Raw genomic sequence first — 13,430 nt, forward strand, 5'->3', positions numbered from 1 at the left:
TTCCCAGCCCAGGAGCCCGGGACAAGTCGGCTGCCCCCCACCCCAATCCTGCCGCCCCGGGACCCAGCACTCCATGCTCCGTACCCGCATTTCCGTGGCTCGGGCGGGTGGCGCTGCGCCCCCGGCTTGGGCGGCCGAGGCCCCCTCCCCCGGGTGCGGACGTGGCCAGGCCTCCGGCCGCTGCATTCCGCTCGCGGCTCGCACTGACAGCGCCGCCCCGCCCCGCGCCCGTCCCCCACCGCGCCGCCCCTCCGCCCAGTCCTGCGTGGCTGGCCTCTGTGCGCGTCCCCTCTCTCTGAGCGAGCTTTCCGCCTGACCCCCCCACTCCGCAGAACCTCCTCTCCCCACCTGGCTTCTTTCTCCTTCTTCTCCCTGGGCTCCTCTCTGCGCCTCCAAGTCTCTCAGGTAACCCAGAACCAGCCCCTCTTCCCTCGTACCTCCGTCCTCTTCTGGCCCGGGCGCCTGTGGCTTTGGTTTACAGAGGTCTCCATGTGGCTGTCCTGGGCCAACCCCAGTCACAGGTGAGGCTCACCTTTTTTCTCAAGGACCCCCAGGTGGTGTTAATGGGACAAATATTCCAAGTCACCTTTTTGGATCTCAGGACAAAGCCTATCAGAAAGACCAGGTGGCAACTCCCTCCACAGAGAAGAGTTCCTCTCATACTACTTGGAGAAAAGAGCCATGGACTGAGGGACACCTCCTCCAGACATTTTTCAAGACCCAGAGGTGCATAAGGCCGGTAGTACACTGCCTGTAATCCAGCGTGAGCCTGTGGACTACCCTGGCCAGAGTGCAATCACACACAGTGAAGTAGTTAATGGCACTTGGGCAACCATTCAGGACACCGACAGGCGTGCCTTTTACACTGAACACTGCCACTGTGTGTCAAAAGTCGTGCCTGGGAAGTAGGTGTTTTCAGACACACCAGTGGAGAAGAGTCAGGTTTCGTGTGAACTTTTCATGCTGGTTGGGCTAAGTTGAGTGGTAGAGTCCCCAGGCTTTGGACGGGAGAAGTTTCCCAGATTTTGCCCTTCAGGGCCTCAGTGTGGGGTGTCACAATCTCTCCTCTCAGATGGTTCACACAGGGCTTCCTTCCACTGAAGACACAAGCCTTTCTCTTTCCAACTTATACCTTTTTTGTTTTTAAAAATTACACTTCATCTATCTATCTATCTATCTATCTGTCTGTCTGTCTGTCTGTCTGTCTGTCTGTCTATCTATCTATCTATGCTCTGTCCTCTAGCCATATTGTTCATGGTAGGTGCCACAGCACCCACGTGGAGGTCAGAGAACAACTTCCAGGAGTCAGTTCTCTCCTACTTTCTAGGTCCTCGGGATTGGATTTAGGTTGTTAGTCTTAGTAGCAGGTGTCTTTACCCACTGAGCCATCTTATTGGACTGAAAGTTTCTTATTAAATATACTCATCAAGGGGGCTGGAGAAATGGCTCAATGATTAATAGTATTTGTTGCTCTTGCAGAAGACCGGAGTTCAGTTCCCACCCCCACATCATGTGGCTCACAACCACCTGTAACTCAGGTTCCAGGGGATCTGGTACCTTCTTCTGGCTTCCACAGGCATTGCACATATGTGTTGCACATACTGACAAGCAGGTGCACACACAAAAATGAATGAATGAATAAATAAATACATTTTCCCAGGTATGGTGGTACATGTCTTTAATCCCAGCATTTGGGAGGCAGAAGCAAGGTGTATCTCTATGAGTTTGAGGCCAGCCTGATCTATGTGGCAAGTTCTAGGCCAGCTGGGGCTGCATACTGAGAGCCTATCTCAACAATAACTTGATATTATTATTATTATTAATATTATTATCATCTAGATGTGGTGGCACATTTAGTCTCAGCACTTGGGAGACAGAGGCAGGGAGCTCTCTGAGTTTGAGGCCCGCCTGATCTACAGAGCAGTTCCAGGACAACCAGGGCTACACAGAGAAACCCTGCCTCGAGCAACCTAATAATGATAATAGTAATAATAATAATAACAAAAACAGATTCCTCATCAAAAGCTGGCCACCTGTCTGGTTGGATAGGTCTCACCCTCGGCAGTCTGTCTCAGCACTTCTCATTTTCTTGTTGTTGTTTTTGTTTTGTTTTTCGAGACAGGGGTTCTCTGTAGCTTTGAGCCTTTCCTGGAATTCACTTGGTAGCCCAGGCTGGCCTCGAACTCACAGAGATCCGCCTGGCTCTGCCTCCCAAGTGCTGGGATTAAAGGCGTGCGCCACCACCGCCCAGCTCCACTCTCTCATTTTCACTGCAGTTTTCTTAGTCTCTAAACATCGTTCTTAGCAAGGCCTGTAATCCTAGCATGCTGGAGGCTGACACAGATGGAGTGTGAGGCTGAGGCAGGAGAACTGATGGATTTGAGACCACCAGTCTGGGCTATGGAGTGAGTTTCTGTCTCAAAACCAAAGGAAGAATCAACAACAACAAGCTGGGTAGGGAGACCCATGGCTATAATCACAGTAACTGGAATAGGGAGGTAGGATGATCAGGAATTCAAGGCCAGTATCGGCTGTGTGAGATCCTGCCTCCCAGAAGAACTAACCAGGCGCGGAGATAGATCGGTGGGTATTGCTTGCTACCCAGCCCAATGGACTGAGTTTAATCCCTAGAACAGACACGGTGGTGGTGGGGGCGAACCCACAGTTAGTCTTCTGACCTCTATATCTAGGCTGAGGCATGCACACACAAATGTACATACACAAGAAATAAATGTGAAAAAAATAACTAAACAAACAAATAGGTAAGACTTGAACAAGGAGCAGAAAAAAGTAACAGAGGGAGCCAGGAAGACATCTGAGTGACCACCACTGACCCCTTCTTTGAAGGTGACCTTCCCTGCAGGCTAGCAGAGCTGTAACTGTGAGTATAGTCAATGATATTGGATGCAATGTGTGTGTGGTGTGGACCCAGAATTTGGGCATTTTGTCTGGATTCTAGACCATGGGATGTTATGCTAATGGTCATGTGACTGGATCTATTATACTAATTGACTTGGCTCTTCTTCAGACTGCATATATTCAGATTGAAGCATGCTTACCCAAAGCAGCCCATAATCTTTCAAAACAAGAAGAAGGTTTGGCTGGGAGAACCTGGCAAGAAGAAGCCCACTCAGTACCACAAGAACATCAGTGTAAGCTTCAGATACTCAAAGAGTCCATGGAGGGCACCTATATAGAAAAGAAATGCCCCGTTTACTGATAATGTCTCCACGTGAGGGTAGTTACCACCCAGCGTGGTGACCAAGTTGAGGGTGAATAGGACTATTGTGACCCACAGGGACTATCGCTGCCACATCTCTACTACAGTCGCTTTGAGAAGCACAGGAATACATCTGTCTGTATACCTGTCCCCTGCTTCAGGGGCCTGGACATAGGTAACATCATCACCATGATTGAGTGCAGGCCCCTGAGCAAGACAGTGCAGTTCAGTGTGCTAAAGGTCACCCAGGCCGCCAGCACCCAGAAGCAGTTCCAGACATTTGGAGAGGATGCCAGCTGACTCCCCAGACACAGAGAAGTTATTCTATGTCTTTAAAAAAAAAAAATGACTTGATTCTTTCCGTGCCTTAATATTTTTGTGACGTAGTCTATTTTTTTTTTTTTTTTTTAGTTTGTCTGTATAACAGTACCAAAGCTGGGCAGTGGTGGCACATGACTTTAATCCCTGAACTTGGGAGGTAGAGGCAGGAGGATTTCTGTGAGTTTAAGGCCAGCCTGGTCTACAAAGCAAGTTTCAGGACAGCCAGAGCTGTTATATAGAGAAATCCTGTTTTGAAAAACAAAAACAAAAACAGACAAACAGCCGGGCGGTGGTGGCGCACGCCTTTAATCCCAGCACTCGGGAGGCAGAGCCAGGCGGATCTCTGTGAGTTCGAGGCCAGCCTGGTCTCCAAAGTGAGTTCCAGGAAAGGCGCAAAGCTACACAGAGAAACCCTGTCTCGAAAAACCAAAAAATAAAAAAAAATAAAAAAAAAAAAACAGACAAACAAAAAACAGTACCCAAAGCTCATAGAGTCTTTCCCTAGCCCTCGTTTGGTACATGAACCACATTGGGAGGTCAGTCTCTAAAGAAGGGACAGGGAACTTGAGAGACAGGAGCCTGAGAGGGCTGGGGTGGCTCCATAGGGGTAATGGGGGAGGAGCTAGGCAGGGAGGGAATGAGAACTGGGGATAAGGGAGGTCTCGGAAGGGACCTCAGGAGCTTTCAAGTTCAACTTCTTAAGAATTAGATGTTGGGCCGGGCGGTGGTGGCGCACGCCTTTAATCCCAGCACTCGGGAGGCAGAGCCAGGCGGATCTCTGTGAGTTCGAGGCCAGCCTGGGCTACCAAGTGAGTTCCAGGAAAAGGCGCAAAGCTACACAGAGAAACCCTGTCTCGAAAAACCAAAAAAAAAAAAAAAAAAAAAAAAAAAAAAAGAAAGATGGCTCAGTGGTTAAGGGTGCTCTACCAGAGGACCAAGGTTCAGTTCCCAGCACCCACATGGCAACTCAGAACTGACTGTATCCCCAGTCCCAGGGGATCCAATGCCTTCATCTGTCTTCTGTGGGCACTACAAGTATGATGCACAATCATGCATGCAGGCAAACTGCTGTGGGATGGTCTGTATGTCAAATTGCTCTGATTGGTCAATAAATAAAACACTGATTGGCCAGTGGCCGGGCAGGAAGTATAGGCGGGACTAACAAAGAGGAGAAAGGAGAGAACAGGAAGGCTGGAAGAGACACTGCCAGCTGCCACCATGACAAGCAGCATGTGAAGATGCCGGTAAGCCACGAGCCACGTGGCAAGGTATATATTTATGGAAATGGATTAATTTAAGCTATAAGAATAGTTAGCAAGAAGCCTGCCACGGCCATACAGTTTGTAAGCAATATAAGTCTCTGTGTTTACTTGGTTGGGTCTGAGCAGCTGTGGGACTGGCAGGTGACAAAGATTTGTCCTGACTGTGGGCAAGGCAGGAAAACTCTAGCTACAGCAAACACCCCTACAGATTAAAAGAATAATTTTCAAAAATGAGCTCTCTGGGGTTGGGGATTTAGCTCAGTGGTAGAGCGCTTGCCTAGCAAGAGCAAGGCCCTGGGTTCGGTCCTCAGCTCTGAGAAAAAGAAAAATGAGATGTTCATCAATGATAGCCCCTCCCAAGTCTTCAACAGAGCCCCTGGGATTCTCCCAAATCATGGTTACTGTGAGTGATGGCACAGAGAAACTACCAAACTAGACTGCTTCATGGGCAGAAAGAAAGAGTTACTGGGGATGGAACTGCCAAGGTTATCTATCTCTTGGGTGGTGGGGGAGGGAGAGGGACAGAGAGAAGAGCAAAATTGGCAGAAAAACAAGATTTTATTTGACAGTCGTCAGGGTGGGCATCTGAGCGGATAGAAGCTGTCTGACTGATCAGGAACTAGGTACCCTTGTCAGAGGTGTGTTTGACCTTAAGGGAAGTTCCCAGGGAATATAAACCGTCTTGAAGTCATCAACTTTTCTAGTGAACAGAAACTTTTAGGCTCGTTCACCCGACAGCAGTCCCTCTGTTCACTGGGCCAGAGTCCTTCTGTTTAGGACAATGTCACCACCAGCACTGCCATGTTGGGGGAGGGGGACTTTGGACCTGATAGTTAGACCTTTAATGAGCTTCCAAGTAAGCATGTAGGCTCTCAAATGGAGACGAGGTTAGCCAATGTCATCCACACAGCATCACCCCGAGAGGACTTTACAGTTCACAGCCAGCTCTGGAAAAACACACAGGTGCAGCATCAGACAACTAGCTTGGTAGTTTGCCCAGAGTGAAGAAGCCATGGCTGGGTTTAACACCAGTCAGTAAAGTGCTTGCCTCGGAAGCCTTAGAATCAGAGTTCAGTCCTCAGAACCCATGTAAAGATGCCTTGCACGGATCATGCTTGGGAGAAGGACCCCGAGGATCTCGAGGGCTTACTTGTTGACCACTCTAATCTAACTGGGAGCTCCAGGTAGTGAGAGACCCAGTATCAAAGCAGATCCGATGGGCAGCATTCCTGAAGACGACACCGGAGCTTGTCCTGGGGCCTCCACATGTGCACCTGCACACACATGAACAAGCACACACACACACTTGCCTCACAAATACAGGGCAGAGAGCTAGGTGTAGTGGTGCAGGCCTGTAATCTTTTTTTTTATTTTATTTTTTATTTTTATTTTTTTAATTTTTAAAATTAATTAATTAATTAATTTTTCTATTATCAGCTTGATACAGTATAAATTCTTATCTTAATAGTGAAATGTTTCATTGAGGCTTGCTCAGTAATTGAGTAAAACCAAAACTTATTATAAGCCACCGTCCTCCTAGGGTCCCCCCTGCTATGTAGCCTCCCTGGTTCTGTGGGTTGCAGTCTGATTGTTCTTTGCTTTATATCTAGAATCCACTTATGAGTGAGTACATACCATGTTTGTCCTTCTGAGTTTGGGTTACTTCACTCAGGATGATATTTTCTAGTTCCATCCATTTGCAGGCCTGTAATCTTAGTGGACTGAGGCAGGAGGATTGCACATGTGAGTACAACCTGGGATACACAGTGAGAATCTGTCTCACAAGACAAAACAGGTGTGGTGGCACACACCTTTAGTTCCAGCACTCGGGATGTAGAGCCAGGAAGATCTCGGAGTTTGAGGTTAGCCTGGCCTACATTATGAGTTCCAAGACAGGCATAACTGAGGAGAGAGACCCCGTCTCAACAAATAAACAAAGCACAAAACAATAATAACAAAATAATAATAAAATAAAAACAAGAGCTGCAGAGATGGTTCACTAGTTCACTGGTTAGTTAAGAGTGCTTGCTTTGAAGGGTCATCACGCCTTTAATCCCAGCACTCGGGAGGCCGAGACAGGCGGATCTCTGTGAGTTGGAGGCCAGCCTGGTCTACAGAATGAGTTCTAGAAGAGCCAGGGCTACCGAGTAAAACCCTGTCTCAAAAAAAAAAAAAAAAGAATGCTTGCTTCTGTTCTAAAGCACCTGAGTTTAATGTCCAGCACCTAAGTCAGGCAGCTCACAACCTCCTGTAACTCCAGCTGCAGAGACTCCAAAGCCCTGCTGCGGCCCTCCCTAGCACCGCACATACATAGCATTCATACACAGACACACACTTACACATGGATCAAAATCAAAATCAATCCTTACAAACAAACCCCACATGTCGTCTTTGGGGTTCTTCCCTCTGCTTCCTCCAGGACTGTGTGACATTCGGGGGCCTGTAGCTCTCTAATTCAGAGTCCATGCCTCAGGGCACTCCTGTCTGTCCTTTTTCTTTTGGAGCCCCAGGAGACGGGCATTTCCAGCCGAGTTCTCCTGTGAGTCTTGGTATTTCTTGGAGAGGAGATCATTTTATTTCCTCTGATTCACCCTCCTGCTGCTGCCAGGCCTGAGCTGTCTGTCCTGGGATTTCAGCATCTGCTCCTGTGTGACAGGAGGAAACAGCTCTCTCGGGCACCAGCCTCGGTCCTTCCTGCTAGAATGTCAAAAGGGGGAGGTGTGTATGTTTCAGAATATGAGAAGTGCGTGTGCTGCCCTGGACGGAAGCCGAAAGTGTCCCTGCCCTGTCTGCAGGATGGCCTTCAACAGGTCGTTCTGGGGACAGTTCTCACGTCTCCAGAGCCTTTGGTTTCTCTGAGACAAAGCTGCAGAGTGGGTGGAGAGGTGGAGTGAGAGAGCTGGCCAAGAAAGGAAGCCTGGCATGATGGTGCATGTCTATATTCCCAGTATTTGGGAGGCAGAGGCAGGAACAGCAGGAGTTAAAGTCACCTTGATTACTTAGCAAGTTTAAGACCAGCCTCATCTACATGAGACCTTGTCTAAAATAAATAAATAACTCTTATACTCAACTTACCCCATTCATCGAATGGCTGTACAGACACACTCTGACTTTTTTCTTTGTTTTGAGACAGTGTCTTGCTTTGTAGCCTTGGCTGGCCTGGAACTCACTATACAGTTCTGTCTAGCCTTGAACTCATAGCAATCCTCCTGCATCAACCTCCCAAGTTGGGAGGACTACAGATGGGCACCCCCATGCCTGGCTGTCATTTGAATTTTAAGATTTGTGACTATGTTGTGTTCATTGAGCTAAAGCTAGTCCAATGAGTGAGCGACAAAGCTGGGCTTTGAAATCTACTAAATCCAAAACACCCACTCTCCAAACCTCCCAGTGCACCTGCCTGATTGTGACATGTCACACTTGAGACCTACACAAAGAACATTGCCCAGTTTTGTTTGGGGCAATTCTGGGAGACCTATCAGACAGTTGAACTCAGCTTCAAAAAAGTGTCATGCAGAGGCATGAATGAACAGTGAGGTGTTTTCATCGTAGAGGTCAAGAAGAACACATCCTGAAATAGGGTGATGATTCTAGTCCGGGCCTTTAACACTGCTGTTGACTTCATCCCACCCGGATTCTCGCTTCAAGCTAGGGAGTTATTCTCTACGCCGTCTACACCTAAAAATCATCTGAGGCAATTTTCACCAAATGTTGATTCTCAGTTATGCAGGGGACGGGGAGTGGATCTGACCAGGCTGGGGTGGGACTGGGTCACTGTTCTTTTTTCCTAAGTTCCCTAGGTGGTTCTCGTGTGCAGCCGAGGTTGGGAAGCATTATGGTAATGGGACGCAGGGAGAGGCTGGCAGCAAGCTGAGGTATATGCCTCTTCTGATGGGTTTATGGGAACACACTTTCCAAGGCTGATTACCACCCAAGAAAAGAGACCAGATGTCTGCAGTAGCTGGAAAAAACAATTGATTTCCTTTGCAAGACATGTTAACATTTTAGTATTGACAGGATATAACCCTAGAATCTCTCAGGAGGGCTGTAGGAAAGCAATCTCAGGCAGTTATCTGGTCCATTCCCCTGGATTACATAGTGTTGGCGAGGGGGAGAAACTTCTATAGATGGATCTGTGTTTTAAAGACAGGTCTCATGTATCCCAGAGCAGCCTCAGATTCTCCTTACACTTGCTACAAAGGAGGCCGGCCTCGAACTCCTTCCTGATCTTCTTGCCTCTACCTCCAGAATGCTAGGATTATAAGACATGCACCACCACATCTGGCTACTTTTTTGTTTTGTTTTAAAGACAGGGTTTCTCTGTGTAGCTCTGGCTGTCTTGGAACTTGCTCTGTAGAGCAGGCTGGCCTTGAATTCAGAGATTTGTCCATCTCTGCCTCTCAAGTGCTGGGATTAAAGGTGTGTGCCACCACTGCCTGGCATGTGTGTATGTATGTGTGTATGTATGTATGTATGTATGTATGTAATACAGGATCATGTAACCCAGGCTCATCTCCAGCTCTCAGTACCCTGCTTCATCTTCCTGAGGACTGGGATTGTAGGCATCCATCACTATATCCAGCTAAACAGTTTTGTTTTGAGACGAAGACTCACCAGGTAGCTCTGGCTGGCCTGGAACTCACGGAAAGATGCTTGCTTCTGTTTCTAAGTACTTGGATCTATCTCCAAGGGTGTGTCCCACTACACCCAGCCAGGCAAAGGTTTCTAAGGAAAGGAAGACAATGGACAAGCAGAAAGGCAGCTTTAGGGAACAAAGCAATCTCCACTATTCCTGGTGTGGGTTCCAGTCCTTCCAGCCTCTCACAGCCCCTTCTCGGAGGGTTTCCTGGTTGGCCTCCTCCTTCAGGGATTCTAGAGGACAGAAATGCCCGCAGCAGCAGCCTTTCCTGCCGGAGAGGTGGCAGAGTCAACATGCATCCCAGGAGAAGTGGGCATTTCAGCGTATGGCCTAGAGGTAGCTGGCCCTTTTAAATTTTTTATTTACTTTGTGTATGTGTGCCCATAGTTGTACACACATGTCACCACAGGCGTGTGGAGGTCAGAGGACAACTTTATGGAGTCAGTTCTCTCCTCCCTCCATGTCAGTTCCAGGGACCAAACTCAGATGATCGGGCTTGGCCAGGGTCTTTATCTGGTGAGCCATTTCCATGGCCTCTTAGCTAACTCCTTTATGATCCCCAATCCCTGTGCCAACTCTCCTCCTGACTTCCCTCTGCTCTTCTCTGTTATTGTGGCCTGCAGTCGCCAGGCAAGGCCTGGTTTTCCTGATGACTGTCAGCCCCTCCCTTAGGGAGCAAGGGCATGCTCTCACTTTTTCCAGCTGTCTTCTCGGTCTGATTTAAGGGATATACAGGGACTGATGACACATAAGCATGGGATCTTTCTTTTGCTTCTTGGGTAATTGTCCTATTAACAGCTGACCCAGGCAAAGAGAAAGGGGAGGACCTGAGGGAGGGAGGAGGGTGCTTTCCTGGGTGAAGAACACACCCTAGATTTTACAAGGTTAATCAGCAGGTTCCGGGAAGGAACCAGTGCACCTGCTCAGACTTGATCTGGAAAGCTAGACAGAGTAGAGACTGGCTTTTGGACTGCACTCCCAACTACTGCATATTAAATATCCCTAGTGCCTGCCCCCAGCCAGGCCTAAGTTGCCTGCTGTTACGACAGAGGTTGTCTGTGTTGGTAAATCTCAACAAATTTTGAACTTTCCTTCTTGCCCTTCCTTTCCTTGCTACCCAGGTCAAGTATGTGCATGTTCTGCCATTAAGTTACGATTCTAGCCTGCGCCACCCATAACATCTGCACAGTCTAACTCCACAACAGTTTCTGATCTCTCTTTTTCTCCCCCCCCCCCCCCCCCCCCCCCCCCCCCCCCCGTCTACACACAAACAATTATTATACACATTTCATATAGTGTTGGGTGGTAAAAGAAAACGATCAGGACAGTGTAAGAAAATCCAAAAGATCTCTCCACAGCTCTCTCACCCTTTCCAACTCAAGCCCCTCTCCTCAGTGCCTGCCATTCCCCTGACAGCTGGGACCCCCGAGGGGGGGAAGGGAGGGAGGAAGATAGTCACTGCTATTCTGTGATACTTAGCAATTATTAAAAAGCGACCAAACAGGGCCAGCTGCGGTTGCACAGCGCTTGGGAGGCATAGGCAAGTGAATCTCTTATGAGTTCAAAGTCAGCCTGAGCTGCATAGTGAGCTCCAGGCTAGCCAGGGCTGAAGAGAGAGACCCTGTCTCCAAACAAATAAATAGACAAAATCAAAAGTGACCAAATAATGGTGAAGGTGGTGGCAGCCACTTGTGAGGCTGAAGCAGAAGGATCACATGTCCAAGAGGAGTTTGGGTAACATAGTAATACCTATGTAGTAGAATATTTTAACGTGTGTTACATTTGTTTATATTGCATTTGTTTAACTCTGTGAAGCTGTGTTACTGTGCCTGTGTAAAACATCTGATAGCTTAATAAAGAACTGGCCAATAGCAAGGCAGGAGAAAGGATCGGGGGGGGGGGGGGGGGGGGGGGGGGCTGGCAGGCAGAGAGTATATATAGCAAGAAAGCTCACCTCCTCTCCTTATTAGCATCTTCCAAAATTTCCTCTTGCTTCTCCTCACCCTCCTTATAGACCCTTTCTCACCTGGCTCCTCTCTACCCCTTCCTGTCAGCTAGTTTGTTGACACAGCCTCCTGACTGCAGGTGAATTTTATTTAATCAAACACATCTTTGCATCATTAAACAAACGTTCCTGAGCATAAACGAAAGTAACACACCTTGAAATAATGTTCTACAACACCTCTGTTGGGAACACTTTCCTTCTAGCTGTTCTTAAGGACACAGTGTATTTGCTCCTGGGCTGTTTTGCTGTTCTCTTCCTCCCTGTCAGAATTCCAGATGGAGCATCCCAAGCCGAAGACAAGGGAAGACACGTGACATAAGCATGCTTGGGTGGGGGGGGGCATCTCAGCTTTCACAGCCACCTTCTCAGTAAACTGGAACAGCACATGACACTTCACCAGTGTACTGTGTGTTACAATGGCATCCCAGACTTCCGTACTACTAGGCCCATTGTCATTTCTTTTTCTTTCCTTCTATTGTGAGACAAGATAAGTTCTCTCTATAGCTGAGGCTGCCCTTGAACTACTGATCTTCAGGCCAGCTTACCAAATGCTAGGATTAGAGGTGTGGGCTATTGTGCCTGGCCTAGCTCCAGTTTCTCCTTTTAAAAAATATTTACTTAATACTTACTTTTTTGTTTTATTTTTGAGATTATAGTTACACCATTTTTCTGTTCTCTTTCCTCCCTCCAAACCTTGCCATATAGCCCTCCTTGTTCTTTTTCAATTCATGGTCTTTTTTTTTCCCCATGAATTGCTGTTACATGTATGTATGTATGTATGTATATACATATGTATTCCAAAATATACCCTGCTCAGTTACTTGTATGTATATTTTCAGGGCTGACCATTTGGAACTAAACAAACAATTTCTGTCCTCTTCCCTGGAGAAGACTATTTTTCTCACTCAGAATTCCTCAGTTGCCCATAATTCTTCATGTCGGATTGAGGTCTCATGGGCTTTCCCCCATCCTCTTTGGCACGTCTTGCTGTGGAATAATCCTTTTGTACACGGTGAAGATTTGTTGCTGTGATTGGTTTAATAACAAAGCTAACTGGCCAATAGCTGAACAGCATAAAGTTAGGTGGGAAAACCAAACTAAGAATGTGAGGAAGAGCCAGGCGGTAGTGGCGTATGCCTTTAATCCCAGCACTTGGGAGGCAGAGCCAGGTGGATCTCTGTGAGTTCAAGGCCAGCCTGGTCTACAGAGCAAGATCCAGGACAGGCAGGACAGGCATCAAAACTACACAAAGAAACCCTGTCTTGAAAAACCAAAAAAAAAAAAAAAAAAAAAAAAAAAAGAATGTCAGGAAGAAGGGCAGGGTCAATGGAGTTGTCAGCAGATGCAGGGAGAAGCAAGATGGGCATGCCACAGGGCAAAGTGTGGATAAAAAATATGTGTTAATTGAAAATGTAAGAGCTATTTAGTAATAAGCCTGAGCTATTGGCCGAACATTTGTAGTTAATATTAAGCCTCCACCCACAATGTCTATTGGCATTGCTCTTGTTCAGCTAAACAAACAAACAAAAAACAAACAAAGCAAAACAAAAAAATCCTTACTTTTAATAAAACAAATAAATAAAACCATTTTCCTCACAAATGCTGCTGCATACTGAGGGCCGAGAGTCCCATTTATTTGTGTTTGCCACAATTCAGTTGGTATACTGCTCGAGCCCAGAATAGCCTTTCCCAACTCCAAAATCATACCTACTACTTCCACCAACCACCAAGATACAGCAGTCACACAGTGGAAGAGTGTCTGAGACATGAATGCTGTTTCTTGCTTCAAGGGATAAAACCAGAAAAAGTTCCTGCTCCTGACTGTGGACAGAAGGAATCTTCAAAATCCTGCTGGGTGACTGAGTTTCCACCTGGTATCATTGAACTGCTGACTTGTTACTTGTATTTTCCTGGCATACTGGGATCACTTCCTCTAAGGCTTCTGGCCTCTCCATGCTTCTGTCCTTTAAGGTCTTGGCTAGA

At 47.3% G+C, this 13,430-nt stretch overlaps 1 protein-coding gene and 1 pseudogene across 1 annotated transcript in view; one reads left to right on the plus strand and one right to left on the minus strand.

The window, feature by feature from the left end:
* Copz2 (COPI coat complex subunit zeta 2) overlaps nucleotides 1–208 on the minus strand; it is a 12,549-nt gene extending 12,341 nt beyond the window's left edge. The window contains exon 1 of the mRNA XM_052758825.1: nucleotides 85–208. Within this exon, the coding sequence (XP_052614785.1) occupies nucleotides 85–186 (102 nt within the window). The 5' untranslated portion in view covers nucleotides 187–208. The remainder of the gene's footprint in view (nucleotides 1–84) is intronic.
* Nucleotides 209–489: 281 nt separating this feature from the next.
* LOC128121644 (40S ribosomal protein S11-like) lies at nucleotides 490–3,520 on the plus strand (annotated as a pseudogene).
* Nucleotides 3,521–13,430: the final 9,910 nt, after the last annotated feature.

Source organism: Peromyscus californicus, unplaced genomic scaffold (assembly GCF_007827085.1).
Source record: "Peromyscus californicus insignis strain IS unplaced genomic scaffold, ASM782708v3 Scaffold_3__1_contigs__length_106647218, whole genome shotgun sequence".
In the NCBI taxonomy this organism is placed as follows: Eukaryota; Metazoa; Chordata; class Mammalia; order Rodentia; family Cricetidae; genus Peromyscus; species Peromyscus californicus.